Raw genomic sequence first — 19,750 nt, forward strand, 5'->3', positions numbered from 1 at the left:
AGGAAAGGCAGCGTAATGTGACGAGTATTTTTTTTACTCCCTTCCACCCCTATAGCCTAGCCACAGGCTTCTCCGCTTGTTTATAAAGCCCCATATCTGATGGAGAATGAAAATCTCTGTTTGCATTTTCTTCTGTGTTGTATCCTGACCACAGATTTTTAGCAGACAGGATTGCATTTCTGCATGCCAGTCAGACAGTTTGGCTCCTGACTTGAACTTTTTGGAGTTCAATAACGAAAACAAAAAATTTAAAGGCCTGTGACAAATCTCAGGAACAGGAAATCTATCATTTGGATGCTAAACAATAAAACCCATATATCTCAAAAAAAAAAAGGAAAAAATAATAAAAAATCTCTGAGCCCATGCTGGCAAACCTTGAGCAGTCATTCTGCAGATGAGAAGAGACAGTCTGTCAGCAATAAAAGTCTTACTATGCCTTTTCCCTGCGGACTCCCCTGGTGACTAAAAGCAAAAGTGGCACTTTAACAGCTGAATTTTAATGGCTTGCTTTATGCTCAGCATCAGAGACACAGCCAAGTTGCATAAAATACTATCAAGCCATCTATTAACTATGGGGTCAGGCTTTTTTTCTGAGGGTAAATGATCTACAGTGGCATCAACAAAATATAGACGGGAATCATATTTATGATACACAATAACAGTTTTGAGGCTTTGTGCTTGCTTTGTTTCTTGCATGTTGTACAAAACTGCTTTTATCAACATTTGGAGTTAGTTGCTTTTTTTTTTTGTAAGCCCATAGAAGTTCAGGTAGCATCTCCCTACACTGGGTAAGCAAGTAGCAAACCCGGCATAAAATATTTACCTATGTACTTTTAGTACTGCTTTAATTACACTGTGTCACAGGCTGCCCACTTGAGCAACCTTACAGCTTTTTTTGCATGGCCATGCAATGCTGAGGTACTGATGACTGTGTCTAGCTGCCAAGCCGAGAAATAACAGGGTTCCCCAGCTGATCTCAGCTGCTGTCGTAACCGTTAATGAAAGAGGCAGTCTCCAAGTCTCATTTGCTTTTAGATGAGTATAATTACCAAAGCCAGCTAAAAATACTGGCTAGGGAGGAAGGTGCATTTGTGGGATTTAGCTCTACTTCTCTTGCTGGAGCACTGACAAACTTTCAAAAGAAAAAAAAAAAAGAAATCAAGGAAATTCACTTCCTTTGCTTTGCGCGCACCAGACTGGAGCAAACTGAGAGTAAACAAAGGCTTCAGAGATGTAAGGTATCCCTGCTGCTGCCACCCAAGCAGGTGGCCACGCTCAGGGTTAGCTGTTGCTTTTGGGTGGTCTTTGAGGTAGAGCCCAAATCAGCCTTGCATCAGTCAATCTGCAAGTCTCAATGGGCCTTGTCACAACAAGATTTTTATCTCTCTTTCTCTTTCTATACATATGTAAATACACACAACATATATTTATGTATACATCTATTATTATATGCATATATGTGCATGTATATTGGCCTGCCTGTCTATGCACAAGGGTGCATTCAGATTAGGATGCGCTGTCTAAAATGTTGTTCGTTTCCTGCTTCTCTTCTGCTGTTTCTAGGCACAGCCTGCCAAGACGATGACAGTCACTTATTCCAGCAAAGTAGCAAATGCCACTTTCTTTGGATTTCACAGATTACTCCTAAAGTGGAAAGGCAGCATCTACAAATTGCTGTACAGAGAATTTATTGTTTTTGCTACTCTTTACACAGCGATAAGTGTATTATACAGGTATACTCTTTCCAATTCACATCTCATTAAATGTTATACTGAAGTTTCACACTTCACAGTGTTAGGCTGATGAGTGGTGGTTGGGGGGGAGTTACTACATAATTATTGTCTTTTCCTTGGACCTTTCCTAATGTCCTTTCCTTTTCTTTCCACATTTATTTTAATGTTCCAGAGAAAGCATGTAGGATATAAATAAAATGTTGTCTACCATATTCAGCTGATTCTACTTTCAGCCCAGGTTTGAGCCAGGTTATACAGTCAAGAAAAGCAAAGTTTTGCTTAAAGCTAGGATGGCATGGCAAACTTTATTTTTAAGCTCACAGAAAGCCAAGCAAAACTGCATGGAAACCAGACATAGTTATTATCTGTGTGTCACCTAGTACCTGGGAGGGTCATGTTAAAGCAGAGTTGATTCTTCCACCAAGGTGTAAATTAAACACCTGTGTAACAGATGCAATGCATCAATTAGTACAGTGAAAATTTTAATTGATGAGGTACACCACACAGAAGTATCAAAATCATGATTCAGCTCCGACCTTGATCTGTAATTAGACTTCAGTGTTTGCTTTTTATGTGAAGCCAGGGGAAAATGAGCTTCAGTTTGTCTGTGATTAATCACTAATTTTTCAAAATGTTCAGTAATCTATACCTGTAAACTCAGAAAGAAGATTACGGCATTAATACATAAAGAAACACCAGAGTCACACATTTATTTAAATTAATCTAATTTTACTGAAATGTTAGGCAATTAAATGCCATGGTAAATACACCATGGAAAGCCTTCTATCTGTGCTGCAGGTTTTATTGTATAACTGTAAGCAAAAAAACACCAAATATTTGTCATGTGTTCCTTTTATATAAAATTGAAGAATAACTGTAATACTCATCTACGCAAATAAAGCAACTGTTTGTAGTTAAGCTTGTTGTATTTAATTTGATATCTTTCTCAAAGCGCAGAAGCCACCATGCTCTACTCACTTTCTATCATTTGGTGAATGTCTTCCTCACTGCAAAATAAATACGGTTGTTGTGGTTTAAATCTTGTGGAAAAGAAAAATTTTGTAGGAGTAAAAAAACTACTGCAGCACTGTAACATTTTCACATAAGAGCAGTTGAGGATTGGTAACATTTTGAAATTCAAGCAGCCCTCTGAAAAAGGAGAGCAAGCTCTACTTGCAGACTTACGATTTACTGTCCTCTTTGGTTTGTATGAGGCAGAAATCTAATTCTCCACGTGTGTTGATCCTAATTAGGAGTGCCAGTCAAATCAGTCATGAGAAAACTGCAGAGACCAGGGAATAACATTGACTTCTTCTCTAGCTTCTTTGTAACACGCAAAAAGTGTTCAGCACTTTACCTTTAAGAATTTGCTTGAAGACATTAGCCAGAGTTGCTCCTGATTGCACATGCCTGATTATTTATACCTGTTTGCACTCTGTAGCTTGTGCCAGAATATTATAAAAGGAGAGATATATTTTATTTTTGCTGCAGATTTTTTCTTACAGGTAGCCAAAAAAGATTCTTTGAAAAATTATCTATTTACTGTGACAGATATGCTGAACAAATCCCGGTAACTTTTGTGCTTGGTAAGTATCAGTTACATGTAAAATTATTCTCCAGTGTTGTCTCTGTTCAGGCATTTTGTGAATGCCCATGCATGGAAGCATTTCAGAGTATTTCAGAGCATGGGAGGTTACAGGCTCACAGAAAAAAATCATCAGCTTCCAATACATGCCCTTAAATCTAAGCTGCTTTTGTCATTTATGCTCATGTTATTAATATATGAAAAAAAGAGTAAAGTTCCCATATATATATATAGTGCCCACTAACACTGATACATTGTGCCTGATCTTTCAAAGAACCAAATCCACTCAAGGTTTACTACAGAAGAGGAAATCTAGAAGTTCATGAGTATGAGACACTCAGCTGGAATGGGCCATTAAGTTGCAGTGCCTATTAAATAATTAGCATTGATTGCATCCTGGGTTTTGATGTGACTTACTGCATTTATTCTGGGAAATGTAGCAGCTTAGTGATATGAATAACAATCTGCAAATTAAATGAAAGCAACCTGAATAGAAATCCTTATAGGCACTGGATGATTTATTTTTTTTTCCCTTCTAACCCCCCAGGTTTCTACGTTACTTTGGTGGTGAATCGCTGGTGGAACCAGTTTGTGAACCTGCCGTGGCCAGATCGTCTGATGTTCCTCATCTCTAGCTGTGTCCAGGGCAGAGATGAATATGGGCGCTTGTTAAGGAGGACTCTTATGCGTTACGTGAATTTAACATCTCTGCTGATATTTCGCTCTGTGAGCACAGCCGTGTACAAAAGGTTCCCCACCATGGACCACGTGGTAGGAGCAGGTACTGCCAAGTCCTTCTTCCCAAAATGTCTTTCCATTCCATGCGAGGTGGGAGTACAGGGAAGGAAGGAGCCAGACTTACTTTTTCTTTCCTCTTTGGCCCCACACATGCCTCATATTAACCCATGTCAAAGCTAACATGTTCTTGTCAGTGGCTCAAATGACGTGCCCTCAGATGTGCACCTTTTATGCTCTTAAAGTCTTCATCTAGCAACACAATAGAAACCAAATGAGTTTGAGGCTCTTACATGGATCTGCTTTCAGACATCACGGAAGCAATAGGCCTGCCCCAAACACGCAGGCGTATGGAGCAAATGCGACATTCACCAAAGCATGAAAAATAATGTAGTTGCGCTGCAGTATGATGCAGTGGTAATGGTGACTTGTCTCGATGCCTAGGACATAACGTTGTCCTAAGTATCAGAGACTGGTCTCTGCAGGCACTTCACAAGCACAGCTTTATCTCAGTTATTTGTGAGGAGATTGCATAGGTCATAGATTCATTGCAACACATTTTAAAAACTCAACCCTAACAGTATTTTCTTTAAATTTACAACAACTAGCTTTTCAGGGTTAAATATACTAAGCGTTTTTTTATTTTCTGTTTGTTCTGATAACACAGTGAGTGTTAAAATACGTGAGCAAGTTAAAATATGTGGTGTGTATATACATATACACATTTCAAATATGTCCAAGAAGCTTTGGATATTAAAAAAGTAATAAAATAATATCTAGGCAAAATATAGAATGCACTGACCTTACCGAAAAAAAAAAAATTATGTTGAATTCAGTTGACTTTGAAGTTCTCTTCCTTGTGCTGTTCAACAAAAGTGTTTACCTGAGTCTGTGAGAGGTCAAGGAAGCTTCTGTCACTCTCCCCAGCAATCTGCTTCTAGTACACACTGGAAAATTACAACATTTCCAGCAAGCTAATCCAGCTCTGCCTCCCTGTTGCTGAAGACAATCTGTTCCAAAAGAGACAAAATGTTGCAGTGTTGTACAAAAATTGTAGACTGGAAAACAAGTTTTGGTTTGGTTTGGTTTGGTTTTTTAAAGTGGAAAATATTCTACTATAAACTGTATAACTAAGTATTGATAATGTAATCAGCTCTGTGGATTGCAGTACTTACTCTGTAGGTTTTACCACATACTGTGCCACATAATTTTTTTGAGGCAATGCTGAGCAGTTGAGGATGTATTTTGCTCCTATTAGCATCCAGTAATTAGGACAGTACTCGGCAATTATCCCCTCCCTAGCTCCTTATGGCATTACATATCAGACTGCATGGGAGTGCAACATTTAATATGAATGTGAGCAGCAGAATCTAATACTTAGAGCACAGCCATCATCGAAACAACTTGTGCCGATCCTGCCTTTCCCTATCAAACTGAGAGCTGCCACGGCATAACTATTACCACACATCTCCTTTTTCAGCAAATGAACTGCTTAAATTCACAGATTTCAAATCTGAGAACAGTATCATGATAATCTAGTCTGACTCATCCATAACACAAGGCATAAAAGCTTACTCACGGCATCTTCTATCATGGTGCATCCTTCTAGGAATATAACCAGCCCTGATTTAAAATTCAGCTGGGTAGAATGTCTGAATATGCACAGAATCATCTTCTAGTCACTGGATTTTGTAATGGGTTTTGCTTATTCTTCTCTTAGGTAGATGAAAGCACCATTTTCTCTCAATAGTTACCTGTTAGCAGAGTGCATAAAGACTTGAATAAAGTTAGGTGCTTCATCTTCTGTAATATCTCCTTCCAAGGGAAGGTCTTCAGTGCTGGATCTTCCTCCTAAGTCTTTCTGGAGCTGTAGGCAGTAGATTCATGACGCTGTGAGGATGAGTGCTGCGGCACGTATGCTCTAAGCACCAAATGCCTCGCAGCATTCCTGAGCGTACCAATCCTGTTGGCTGCAAGGTACAAGAGGCAAGCTGGGTGCTCAAGAGTGTGAGTCTTAAAAAACATGATCAATGAATCAGCAGCTGGGCAGAGAGCAGCCCGATCCAGCTGATAGGAAATGCTGAAGAGAAACACAAAGTGTGAGACCAACTACATGAATACCTATGGACAGCTGAAGTTTGCAGTCCCAAACCCTCTACTTGAATGAAGTACTGGAGTTAATTCTTTCCTGCATAACACAGAAGCAGCAAGTGAAACTTTGAGCTACTTGATCATTGTTAGTGCACTGTGGAGGTGTGGGAGGTAACTGCTGTTCAGTTCCATCTTCTCTAACCACAAGGCTTCAGAGTACGTGATGTGGATACCCTGAACCAGTCTTGTCTCCAACCCTTCAGTTTTGACAGGAGAACTAAATACTCCAAATCACTTGAGGAAGTGCATCGGTGACTTTTTCCAGCCGGGCTTGTGTTTTCATCAATAATTTTCCCATAAGATCACATTGGCTGATACTGTCCACGTTAGCGTCCTTAGATTTTTTTTGGTTGCATCTCACATCAAGTTTCTCATACTTTCACAAGGATTCAGTGCCCTGTCGTTTCTTAGATCACCTTTTTCAGGATCTTTGCACAGTATTCCCGTTTGGTCCCCATGTGTTACCTGATCTAGTCGAGAGGTGGCGTCCCTGGCGGCAGGGAGGCTGGATTAAAATGATCTCTAAGGTCCCTTCCAGCCTAGGCCATTCTATGATTCTATGATTCTATTTGCCAAATGCTTCCATCTTTCTGGGCCTGCTCCAGTCTTCCAGTGCTTGTCAGAACCACTGTTCTCATTTAGAGAGTTCCTCAGTTAGTTCTTTGAATACTCTTGAGTAAAAATAGTATGACCATACTCAGAAAACATTTCATTTAATCACTAAGCTTTGATATCCTCCCCTGTATTTAATGCAATATAAAGTGTTTCTTTACCACTGCAACAACAGCAAGAGATTCCGAATTACATATTGTTGCCATAACCCTCACCAGCAGTAAGAGCAATCCAGACTTGTATAATCTTTTCTGTGACAAGAATATTAGCTATTATTAATATCCATCAAGGAGAATGTTTTATTAATATAACACTTCAGCTTTAAAAGTAATGATGATTTGAATGTTATTGTTAAAAGAACAAGACTTTATCGAGCTTTTCTGAACAAAAAAGTACCCAGTTTGGGTGGAGAGCTGAGCTTTGCTGTTCCTTGCGACCCTCCCCCATGCTGTGTCCTTCCAGATAATGACTTTGCAGAGTCTCTCAAGTGACTTGCATCCAGTGTCTACTCCAGACGTCAATTTTCTGATATTCAGTCTGTCTGTTTCAGCCTGACAGAAACATCTTTTCCTGCCCCATAATGAGCAGGCTGGCCAGCCAAAAATCAAAGGCAGCTTGAAACACTGACATTTAGGAGTCAGGAGTTATGACTAGCAGGTCAATTTTTCTGGTTGCCTTATTATTTCCAAACAGATGACTATGAGAGCTGGCTGCAAACTGCCCAGGGTCCTTTTAAAAGCTATATCTTATTCTCCTCTTCCACAGAATTTTCTGTCTTGTCCTTCTGTTCCTTCTGGGTAGCTGTAGTATCTCATACCTCCTGTGTTGACTTGTTGCAACTATGCGACAGTCGCATTTTCCTCAGCAAAAGGATATTTAAGAAGGTCAACAAATCTCCTTTTACCTTGTTCACATTTTCATACAAAACACAACTGAGTTTGTGTATATTTATTTTTTTGCTGCTTCACGTGTCTTTAGCAACATTAGCAACAGTAAGCCAATTCTTAGTTACTAGTTGGAGGCTAGAAAAATAAATCCTGTCTACTCTCAATTCCCTTATTGAATTTTCAGCACTCAAACTTGTAATTTATTAGCTGAGCCACTTATTTGGGGGCTGCTATGTTACCAGCTTTGTTCTGTTTTGAGGCTAATGTCAACACAACAAAAGAAGCCTTATACCTTCTCTGGTAGGTGACACACATCCAAGCGTCATCTTCCAAACCTCAAGATTGCTCCAATCCCAGAAAATCCAGGATTTGGACAACGTGAGATGTGAAGTTCCCCCTCATGAATTTTCTGAGCTTGTTTTTCTCAAAGGCTGGGTGGAAGGAGGATAGCAGAGCAGAGCTTTCTTACCCAAGGAGGTAGAGGCACCACGCCAAAAACCAACTGCTCCCATGCCAGTCCCAGGCAGCGAGCTGCTCTGGTGCATGTTTTGTGTCCTAGCTTCCCTGCGAGCTGACCTCAGACTTGTTTGCAGCAGGGGGAAGCGAGGCTTCACAGGGCCAGGGGAACTCTGCGGGAGAGGTGACACCTTCCCACTGCCCCAGCGAGGCAAATTGCCAGGCAGGGAGCAGCTCCAGCCTGCCGCCCCGGAGCAGGGCACCTGGCCCGCTAGCAGCGGGGTTTCTGTGCACAGTTCCTTTGTGCATCTCTTCGCACGCCTTCGTAACCCCAAAGAAAACATGAAACACAATCTGGCAGGGAAGTATTTTGCTGGCAGAAGGCACGCTCTCTGTTGAGCTCTGTTTCACGCGTGCACTTGGATCCTCTGTTGCTTGCTCACTGCCTTGCATTCTTACCAAAAATTATCAGAATTGGAAGTTCACGTAACCACCCTTACAACATACGTTGAGAGGATGCCAAAAGCCATCATTGCTGAAAAGAGATCGTTTCCTGAATGGTATATCCAGATCCTTATTTTTCCAAAAGTAGAATATGAAACTAGAGAGTAATCTGTACAATTCTTAGTATTATTTGAATCTACAATCTGTCAGCAGTCAGATATGAGAACACCATAACAGCAAATTACTGCTTGTGTTGATCAAAAGGGATTTTGCATAGGTAGTTATTGCCAAAAAAAAATTGTTTCCATCAAGGTCCTTCCTGGCAAAAAAAAGCTAAAAAAAAAAAAAGCAGGAGGCTACTAGTTAGAATTACAAATAGCGTTTTGCATAGTTCTATGCAAATATCACATAAACAGATTCAAACACATTCAAAATTTTTAAGTAGCACTAACAGCACAGAATAAATGAAGTCTTTATTTCTTGTTTTTCTTTGGTAAACAGGTTTTATGACAAGATACGAAAGAAAAATTTTTGATGACCTTAAGTCTCCCCACCTGAAATACTGGGTTCCCTTTGTTTGGTTTGGAAATTTGGCATCAAAGGCCCGAAAAGAGGGAAGGATTCGAGACAGCGTAGATCTGCAGACACTGATGAACGTGAGTAGGAAAAGTAAATCTACAGAAATCTAATCCGAAATTGCTATGTGGTAGTTTTTCACTTACATGCTTTGATTTAGTGCACACAGCTCTCCAGTGTCATCTAAATTATCTTACCCAGAATTTATGCCACTTTGTGTAGTGATGTACACTCAAGCACACACAGCAGCAGTTTGCTGGGATTGTATTTGTATGACGAAGAAGGTATTAACTGAAACAACAAATTGATGAGTAAAAAATGATTGTAACATCACTGTAAATTCTGGCTTGTTCCATTGCTGCAGGGGAAAAAAAAATGAGAATAATTTGACATTTTGAAGACTTTAATATCAGCTTCAGAGAGTATAATCTCCCTCAATATTTCATTAAGTGGTCAAACATTCTTTTCATGATATAATATATTCTCTTTCATGTATAGCTAGACTGTGAATAAGATGGAAACAAATGATAATTTCTGAAGAAATGCGTAATATACTAAGCATTCCAACTCCATAAACTAAGTGAATATTCAAATGTGACAATGGGGTGCCACATATAGTTATGGTATCAATTTATATATACTACACTTTCATATTTTGCTGTCCCTTTATATGTGCAAAAATGAACCGTAACAAAATATTTATAATTTAGAATTGAACACTGTGCAGTTCTAGTTTGTTCGGATTTGTTTTTTCTTTTTCTTTTTTTTTTTCTTTTTAGGAGATGAATAAGTACCGGTCTTGGTGTAGTCTTTTGTTTGGTTATGACTGGGTTGGAATTCCACTTGTTTATACCCAGGTACTGAGCTATTATTCTCCACAAAAATCCGAAACACAATTTCATAAAAGGGGAGCTTCATTAAAAAAAATCTACACGCTTGACCAGAGTGTCCAAGCTGTGAGCTCGATTCCCATGGCATCACAGAGGCCTGGCTAACTGCTTAAGTTACATTTAATGTGGAGATATTCTGAAGGCCTTGCATAATCTGGGACAGGGAAAGAAGCACTGAAATGTTTTTATGAGTCCTGGGTCTTCTTCCTGGTGGTAATAATTCCTGAGACCTCTCTATTTTAATACATCCCTACAGATTTGCAAATTGTGTGGCAAAACGCAGTCAGAGGTCTTTAGGTATGTGTTGCTTCTGCGTATGGTTGCATTATTGCACGATTTCAATGAAATTTTTTTCTTTGCAGGTTGTTACTCTTGCAGTCTATACTTTTTTCTTTGCCTGCCTGATAGGGCGCCAATTTTTGGATACTGACCAAGGGTACCAGGGACATGACTTGGATATTTACATTCCAATCTTCACACTGTTGCAGTTCTTCTTCTATGCAGGATGGCTCAAGGTAAATTAGCTTTCTGGAAAGGTCGTGGGGGAACCCTTCCTAGGGCAGCTGATGAAGGTGTCAGAGATGAAGTCAAGACATCAGATTTGTGGCACACTGTAAAATCACTGAAGATTAATGGAGTTACACCAGAGCTGAATTCAGCCCACAGTGTCCCGTGGTCATAAAGAAACATCACGCAATACTTTTTTTAATCCCACCTGACAGATCTTAGAGTAAGAAACAGCTGGGAACCTGAAAGAGCCCATTTTAGTAGGACAAGTGCGGCCACAACTCTCCCAGAGATTATTACTTCAGCCAAATCAGTTCCCAGGACTTCAACTGTAAAATGACAGATGAAAGATTAACAAAAAAACCTACCTTTCTCCCACTCCACTCTGCAATGGGAAATACTTCTGCAGACCTGGTGTAGGCTGAAAGGTACTGAATCAAGCTTTCTTCTTATGATCAAAGCCAGCCTTTAATATCTGCTCTTAACCTAATCAGATGCAGGCAATTAAAGGTCTCCCGTTCCAGGGGGCTATCAAATAGTGACAGATAATATTGGCTACAACCCCAACGCATAAAAATGTTCATTAAAAAGAAGAGTTATAGAAGGAATTAGATGATACCCATCAGACCATTGATGCCTGCCCAGCTAACATATCGCCATCAATCTGATAGTTGAGTAATTAACCCACGTACCTCGTGGTGATTCTCTCATCTGCAGTATCAGTGTAGACTAACTGGAAAAAAGTTTCAAATAAAAAGAAAATTGGTACATTAGGATCTATGCGCATTAAGATTTCCTCTGGGGATTATTAATCATGGCTGGAAACTTAGAGCTAATAAATTGCACAAAATTGACCATTTTTAGAGCACTCTTCCCACAGCCAACTCCAAAGGGCAGAGAAGAGGAGATAGCTCACCAAGCTGGAGGATTGCAAAGGAAAGTAAAGAGCCTGTCAGGCAAGCTTCTCTAGTTCTGTGTCCTCGGAAATTTGGGGGGAAAAGGGGCTTGCAGCATAGGAACCAGCCTGGAGATGAGCAGGAGAGGGAGGAAGGGAGGCTGATGCAGCAGGGGAAGCACTTTGCTTCTGCAGGAATGTGAGGATTTATCTCTAGGCAATGTCTTCCTGGGCTTTACTAGTGTGTTACAAAACTGTAATCTGTTCCTCTTGACCCCCGTGCTGGTGTTCCTGAGGTGAGAATGGCTTCTCCTTCATCAGTACCCAAGGCTGTTAGCAGCATGTCTTCCAGTTAAGCTCAGGGCTTCCAGCCAGCTCCTGGCTACGGCAGGTATGAGATGCCATTTTAAATGATAAGATTTCTGCATAAGGAAATGAAAGGGAGAAGGAGCTTTAAAAAGCAAATTTAATGCCGGCAATGCTCCCTCAGACTGGAGGTTTGTCCAAACCTGCAGTGCCCTCAAGTCAGGCAATGTAACCTTCAACAGCCAGTTTAAAATTAGGCTTTTGCTGCCAGGCTGCAGAAAGGGCCCTGAGATATTGACTTCCAGTAACTTGGCAATTCCTCAAAAACGATGGCTAAACTGAGCTCATTCCTTGGCCTCAGGCCTGGTTTATTATACCTACAATACAAGGGCAAAGTTTCCCATCACGTGAGATACTTCTAAATCACCATTTTCGTTACGGAGATAGATGGACCGTCCAAACAAAGGCCTGAGTTGTCCAGCACTAAATTCCTTTCCAGAGAGTAAAGTCATGTCTCACATGCCAGGACTAGGTCAGTCAAGCAAAAGGCTACTGCTGTTCTGTCCCAGCCCTGCTTACTTTTTTTAGCTCATGTGATAAGTTTTGCAGTGGATTTTTGGGCAGTGATCCCCCCATTTACAACGCAGTCTGTGCTCTGGCTCATTCTTATTGCAGTACTTCCACAGCCATACACAAAATTCAATGCCACAGACCAGGCCAATGAGTGTGAGGAGAGTTGTCACCCATCTCCTTTTCATTCCTCCTGCCTTATGAGGTTTTTCATCATGTTAGTCTGCTCAGCAGTTCTTTTCTTGTCCTCCTCTAATGGCCTGAAAAGTGATAGCCTAGAAGAGTCAGCCAGTGCTTACACACTGGCATAGCCTAAAGCCACATAGGAGCAAATAGCCAGGGAGTGTCTGCCTTACTGGTATAAGTTATTTAGATCATAGTCATCCACAGTGAGGTTCATGAGCAGTGCTGTTTAATCATACACTTGCCTCACCCATACTCATGTTAAACCAAAGACCTGGCCAGAGCTCCTGTGCATGACCCTAGTGACCACCAGGAAGGCTTGGGAGGGTCAGAAAGAATGTGATTGACTTCAAAACTGAGGCTTAAAAAGATACACAGAAGAGGAAAGCATGAAGATAAGATACTTCAGCATATCAAGGAACTGAGAAATAGAGTAGTCTGAATTTCCTAAAATTGGGGGGGTTTTATTTTCCTATTTCAACTTTTTTTCTCCCCCAGCACCTATGAGTTTCTCCCCACAATATGCTTTCATTATCATGGGAATGTGGGGCCAGTCTCTGGTTGTTTTTCCGTTTATTTATTCCTTTGAGGGGGGCAGGACTGAATAAGGCTGCAGGCAGACAGAGAGGTTTCCTTTCCCAACCCAGTCTCCAGACTAAGGTGCCTGACCACAAAGGTGCCTGAGCTCAACGTTTGTCTCCTCCACAGGTTGCGTTTCTCCCCTGAACTTTTAATCGCTTAACATACAGAAACCCAAAACAGCAGGCTGAATTAAAGAACAAATTCAGACCCTGTCGCTTGGTTTTGGCGAGCAAGATGCACAGCATCCACTTGAGTCTTTTGGTAGTCTGCTTTTCCTGAAAAGCTTCAGAGAGATGCCATTGGCATCACCCCCAGTAAAGAAACAGGAGCTGAGGACTGAGCTGGAGAGACAACCTGTACTTCTTCTGGCGAACCCCAGCTGCAGGACTCGGGAATACTGACCCATTGGGCTGCTGGAGTATCGTAGACCATAATGCAATAACAGAGCCTCTAGCTGCTAAACCATTCTTTTACATCAGCCAAAGACAACAGTAAGGAAAGGCAATGACTATCTTATGTGACAATTACCACGGCCCAGACATGTCTCAATTCCCAGAGGGCCAGCACCGACAAACATGACTGACAGCACCAGCGAGGCATGGAAGTATGAATCTATAGGGAAAGCAAGCTGTTCCTTCACGAGGCTGGCAAAACCATCATACAGGAGCTCAAGCTATGATTGCAAGTGACAGGCAAGGAGAGAGAGAAAAATCCAATCCTATTTTCTCTGCGGCAGCAGTCCTGACACGGCATGCCAACCTCTATTCACTGTCTCATTTTCTTTTCAGGTCGCTGAACAGCTTATTAATCCATTTGGAGAAGATGATGATGATTTTGAAACTAACTGGTGCATTGACAGAAATTTACAGGTTGCTGTTGTTATTTTCAGCTTTACTGTACCATAGGCTATCATTACATTTAATCCTATTTCTTATTTTGAGGTACAAATTAAGGGCAACAAGTGTCAGCAAAACCAGTTCTTTTCCTGAAGGAGTACCTATGGCTATGATCCCCAGATGTTGTTTTTACAACATAGCGCATCTTGATTTTGGTATTTGGCATTTATGATGCCTGACTAAACATGCAAACAGATGACCTCAAACTATAAGCTCACTTGGTGCCTGGAAAAACATGTAATGTAGGTCAATCCTGTAAAATCCAAAAGCTGTCTATTCCCACATATATAGGAACATGTTTTGCTAATCTAAATGTCTAGAGATTACAATATTGTATATGTACCCTTCTTTAAAAAAAAAAAAAGGACTAAATAGGGCTATGAACTAATAATTAGGGCCTATACCATGATCCGCGTTGTGATGCTGCCAAAGGCAATGGCATCTATGGTTGGCACAGGAGCCAGTGTCCTCAGTGGCAAGAGATGTGAGATAGCCAGGGTACAGATTTATTGCAGTTACCCTCAAGTCCTGAACAGCCCTGTCATGCCATGAAGGAGCCTAAAGACATGAAAATGTCCGATGGCACCTGTTGGTCCCCTTGCAGGTAGAGAGAAGCATAGAGTTGAGCTGCTGTCAGAGCCCACATCTGCTGAGGACCACTAAGACTGCAAAACAGAGACCAGGTGTTGGCAGGAGCAAGGGCAGGGCAAGCGAACCAGCATATTAAGCAAATCAAACAATGCAGGTACACGCAGGAGTGGGAAAGGTCTTCACACTGCCAGACATGCTCTCTGGCTTAACACCACTTCAGGGTACTCACACTGCGGTGCCTCAGAGGCACTTTGTGTAAAACGTATTGGAAGGCCCTAGAACAGGATGGTTCTGAATGTCTTAAAATGTGGACAAAGCCTATCAGAAAGTTTCTGCACCTCTAGACATTATAAGGAGTACAACTAATACGCTACACAGGCTTCCCATAGCACAAGGAGAATCACATGTCCATTTAACTACATCTTGCATGAGGAAGGGACTTCAACCTGATGCAAGTATCTTTGCAGCATGGACGACTCAAGTTACAATAACATTCATGCTTTCATGAGTATAGGAGGATATAGAGGGTATATTTTATAACACTAGTCTCTTCCCAACACCCAGTCCAGCATATACAGCTTACTTTAAAGGATTTCTGAAAGAAATGTTGACCCAGGGATTACAAAGCGTATTATTTTGTATCCTGTACTATGCTGAAAGTGACATGATTTATACCAAAAAATCTAAGGTCTCACTTCTGGCGGTGGATGAGATGCACATGAACTTACCAAGGATGGAGAAAGATATTTACTGGAATGATTCCTCTGCCCGACCACCCTACACAAAAGCAGCTGCTGATTACTGTATTCCTTCGTTTCTTGGATCGACCATTGAAATGGGGTGAGTGGCACTAAGGGTCCTTAATGTTGTCAGAAACATCATCACCCCTACAGCCCACGCTGATGGACGGACAGCCAGCGCAGGGCTGCAGGCTGTGACGATGCTGTGGCTGGGGAAGATGGAAATGGGAAAAGATGTTAGGACAGAGTGGACAGGCTGGTATTGCTGGACGATGTCTCCAGTGGTCCATGCACTTGTATGAGTTGTGCACCGATAGCTTAAATTGTATAATTAATAAATAGAATATGCTTGCAGGGAGGGTTTGTTGATAGTCTCTGAGCACAGGATGGCACCCAGTGACAGTGACTGACTTTTCTTAATTCTTTATTTATGACAGCTAACTCCCCCAGTTAGCAGAACAGCTGTTCCTTTGTTTAGCTAGTAGTTGGTAGCAAAAATCAGTCTACTTTTTGTGAAGGTAAACAAGAAATGACCTTAAATGTTGTGTGGTTTTTCATTGACTAATAATCTAGGCATGGAAGGTGGAGCAATCAGATCTTGTGAAGGGATGAAGAAGAGGAGCTATTTGCAGAGATCAGCACAAGAACCATTGTAACAAGGAAACCTATAGAGGATATAGGATTGCCCTGTGCTCTCAGGATCTGTACGAGAAATCAGTGATAGGCCAGTTAGCTTAGAAGCTGTTGAGTTTAAATACTTGTGACGTGCTGTAATATAGAACAGGTCAGTAAGTGTAAATATCACCATGTCTGAACAAATACTAGGGCAAGCATACATTTTTATCTGAAAATCTTTTTAAAAACTTCATAGTAGACATGTTTTTAACTTTAAAACTTAAGAAGTTTTTGAATTTTCACCAAATTTCCAGCCTTTATCAAAATAAAATGTGTTTAATTTTTTGCTTCAGTTGGCCTGGAAATTGGTATTTTCTCATTTTTATTCCTCTTATTTTTCTACTTTTCCATGAATTCATTTTTGCATACATTTGGAGGTTAGACCTAGATGATTTTCAAGGTCCCTTCCAACCTTAACCTATGATTCTATGATTCTATTATAAAGCATAGTGTTTTGTACGAGTTCATTTTACCACATACAGCTTTTTCAGAATTTTTTCCTTCTGCAAAAACTATAAAATAGCCAAAAGAAAAGTAAAGAAAATAGTGAAAAAATAACAAGAAAACCTCATAGAATTACTGCAATTGCTAGGGGAAAGAAAGTAGCAAAGAAGAAACATTATTAAGTCTGCAAACATTTTCTTTAATATGAAGAACTTCACACAAAAAATGAAGAGGGAAGTGAATGAAAAATATCTCCATGTTAGCCTCTGTGAAATGAAAACAACTCTGATTAATTTTCTCCTCTGAACTGTTTCTCTGTTCATCTCTCAAAAAAAATAGGTAGTTCCTGTGCAGACTTTAAAAACAAGGTCTAAGAATTCATCCAGTCTAAAGCAAATATGTAAAACTTGAGCCCAAATCCAAATTCTTCTCCAGTCCCCTCAAGCCAACATCTGGAACTGGGTGCCCAGAGAGGTGGTGGAAGCCCCATCCCTGGAAATATTCAAGGTCAGGCTTGACGGGGTTCTGAGCAACCTGATCTAGTTGATGTCCCTGCTCACTGCAGGGGGGGTTTACTAGATGACCTTTAAAGGACTCTTCCAATCCAAACTATTCTATGATTCTGTGGTCATCACAAGTGCTAGATGAAGTTTCTCTGTCTCTCCAGGTTAATGTTGCCTCCTTGTGCTCCTCAATTCAGATTTGGCCTGAGTCCCTTTGCCATCTTTGCCCTTAGGACAGGTAACTGGGCCAGTTTGTCTTGTCTTCTGGGGTGCACTGAATCAGTAATGTGGACTGAATTGCCTAGTAGACACAGCAACAGTTGCTCTCATAAACTGCCAGACTGGGAAGGAGAAGACTACCAGGTACAGGTGGGACTTTCAGACACACTGTTGTGCCCCAGAAATTTGGCCACCTGAGGAATTCCAACATTTCTGAAAACTTTGCACTCTGCTTCCAGGAATAACGTTTTCACTCTTTATTTTTGCCCAAAAGATTTTCCTGAAAACATATCTGCAGCATGGAGCAGGGTTTCTTTCTCCCCTTTCCCTCACCCCAAGCACAAGCCTAACCATGTGGAGCTGCCACAGAGGGCTGCAGCCCAAATCTGAAATGGTGCCCGGTGCCTGGCTGGATGCCCTTCCAGCCTGGTCCTGAGGAGAAGAGACACTTAGGTTTGGAGAGCTTTCTGCGTGATCTGGCTCGTCCAAACGCGCAGGCACTACTCTTTGGCACCCTCACCACCCCTTTTTCACCCCTTCCATGCCCTTCCTTGGTGACACACTAGGGCCTTGGTTCCCACGTCTCCCTGCCAAGACAGGAAGATCACACACTTCCTATACTTAAGTGACACATCCTACCTGGCTTTTTTTGGCAGGCTGGCTGATACTGAATTCCTCTATGGGGAAGAGTGGCCCTGGGAAGAGGAGAAACACCAAAGACAACGTTCAGTGCTGAGAAGAGTCAAGAGGTTTCTCAGCGTCCATGAGGGCCCACCGTCCCCCGCACACCGGCGCTACAGTCGGCAGACGAGTGAGAATTCAGTGTTTTTCCCAGCAGATGAAAAGGGCCACATCAGACGGCTGCAGGAAATGCACACAAGAGGGAGACACTCTACCTCGAGCTTCAAGAAGAGGTCCTTCAATGAAGGAGTTGACAGAAGCAACAGACTTCATCGTAGCAGAGATCTGGGACCCATAACTGAAACTTCAAGGAACGAGGCACAGTTTGGAGACAGTGACACCTCATCGGAGACAAACAAGCCAGTTCCTGAGGTCATCATCTCTGAAGCTGAGGAGAAAGCACCTGATGTGCCGGGCAAACCAGATCTGCAAACAGAGCTCACTGCAAGCGTGCCAGTAGAGATGCTTCAAAGGAGACTAACTGAGGGAAATGTGACTTTTCTGGACCATCCTTTTTTCCCCCCAGAAATGACTACATACCTCCCAGACTCTGAGGTGCATCAGTCACTTCCTACTGTGATAGGGGAGCCCAAGCATGAACCCCATGGTAGTAACATAGCCGGTTTCATAACAGATCATGAGAGAAACCTCCAGCGATGGAGTTTACCGAGCTTCCATAGTCCTAGTACAGCACCAAATGCTGACACTGCATCGCCTTTAACAGATTCTGGGACGACTTCACAACAAGGGACCTTCAGTGACGAAAAAACTGTTACTCCTTCCGATGCTCCAGAGACATTTGAGATGCAGCACTTATGGGAAAACTTGGATAGTAAAGAAACAGCCATAGTAGAATTTTCTAATGAGAAAAGTGAAAAAAAACTTTGACCGTGCTTCCTCTGGGTTTGACTGAACTTCTTGTCTTCTTTTAAGAGTGGTTCGGACACAGATTGGCTGAAAATGCACAAGGGCAGACATGATGCTCCGACAAGTCCTAGCCAGATCCAAGAGAGGATTTGGGCACCTAAAAATGAGGCATTGTGATGACATGCTTTAAGCCGCTTGACTGCTGGCTTGAAATCTGTGACCCTGTGGGGAAAACATTTATGTGGAGAACCGGGAGCCTCAAGAGTGGGTGCAAATCAGCTATCACACATGGCAGTGAGCTGTGTATGCCCACCTAGAGGAAACACTAAGGCTATCACAAGAGCAGAGATGGCCCTGTCCATTTTGGATCCACCTGAACACTGTTACCTGTGGCTGCTCCTTCAGATTAAGGTCCATTACATCCTTCTAAGAACCACCAACAGTTCTGGTTTTTACTCACGTTTCTATAAGAGGAGGTGCGGGCTCAGTTCCCTCCTCAGCCTGGGGAGATTCAACCCACCATCTCTCACTACTTGGAGGAATGTTTGAAAAATCAGGCTCCTCATTTGCGTGGGGCACGAGCCTGCCCTGGTCCTGATGAAGCTATGCCACTACCAAGTGGAAAAATAAAAGGATTAAATGCTTAACTTCATTAAGAAAAACTGAACTGGCAAAACTGCTGATGAGCTGGGCATAGGGGGTCTGAGCCTTAGAGCATGTATGTGGCTTACTCAGTGGCTGTTTATTGTAAAACACTGTTCCCAAGTGGCCACCGTAGTGATGACAGGGCTGTGGCACTCTCTCAAGAGGTGATGGAGCTTCAGGGTCAACAAAGGTTAGGGCTCCACTTGTACTAAGATCTTCAGCTGGAAGCACATAGGCTGCAGTCAACACAGGGAGACAACCAAATGGCCCAGGACCACTAGCAAAAATTGTTCTCCACTTCCTTCTCTCCTTTTCCATTCCCATGCCACCTAGATGTACCACACACGTTCTACATTAACCCAAATCCAAGCCAGCAT

The 19,750-nt window shown here is 41.8% G+C and overlaps 1 protein-coding gene across 1 annotated transcript; it reads left to right on the forward strand.

Annotated features, from left to right (window-relative positions):
* Positions 1–1,581: 1,581 nt before the first annotated feature.
* BEST3 (bestrophin 3) lies at positions 1,582–18,749 on the forward strand. The gene is made up of 9 exons (XM_009875812.1): positions 1,582–1,733; positions 3,225–3,319; positions 3,866–4,099; positions 9,105–9,259; positions 9,959–10,036; positions 10,432–10,584; positions 13,901–13,981; positions 15,288–15,439; positions 17,837–18,749. The coding sequence occupies exons 1-9, from the start codon at positions 1,582–1,584 to the stop codon at positions 18,747–18,749; spliced, it is 2,013 nt and encodes a 670-aa protein (XP_009874114.1).
* Positions 18,750–19,750: the final 1,001 nt, after the last annotated feature.

Source organism: Apaloderma vittatum, unplaced genomic scaffold (assembly GCF_000703405.1).
Source record: "Apaloderma vittatum isolate BGI_N311 unplaced genomic scaffold, ASM70340v1 scaffold1239, whole genome shotgun sequence".
NCBI classification, from domain to species: Eukaryota; Metazoa; Chordata; class Aves; order Trogoniformes; family Trogonidae; genus Apaloderma; species Apaloderma vittatum.

Coding starts and splice junctions, on each gene's coding strand:
- BEST3 (XM_009875812.1), top strand. CDS start 1,582: ATGACAGTCACTTATTCCAGCAAAGTAGCAAATGCCACTTTCTTTGGA. Junction 9,260..9,958: donor ATCTGCAGACACTGATGAAC/GTGAGTAGGAAA, acceptor TTTTCTTTTTAG/GAGATGAATAAGTACCGGTC. Junction 15,440..17,836: donor GGATCGACCATTGAAATGGG/GTGAGTGGCACT, acceptor TTTTTTTGGCAG/GCTGGCTGATACTGAATTCC.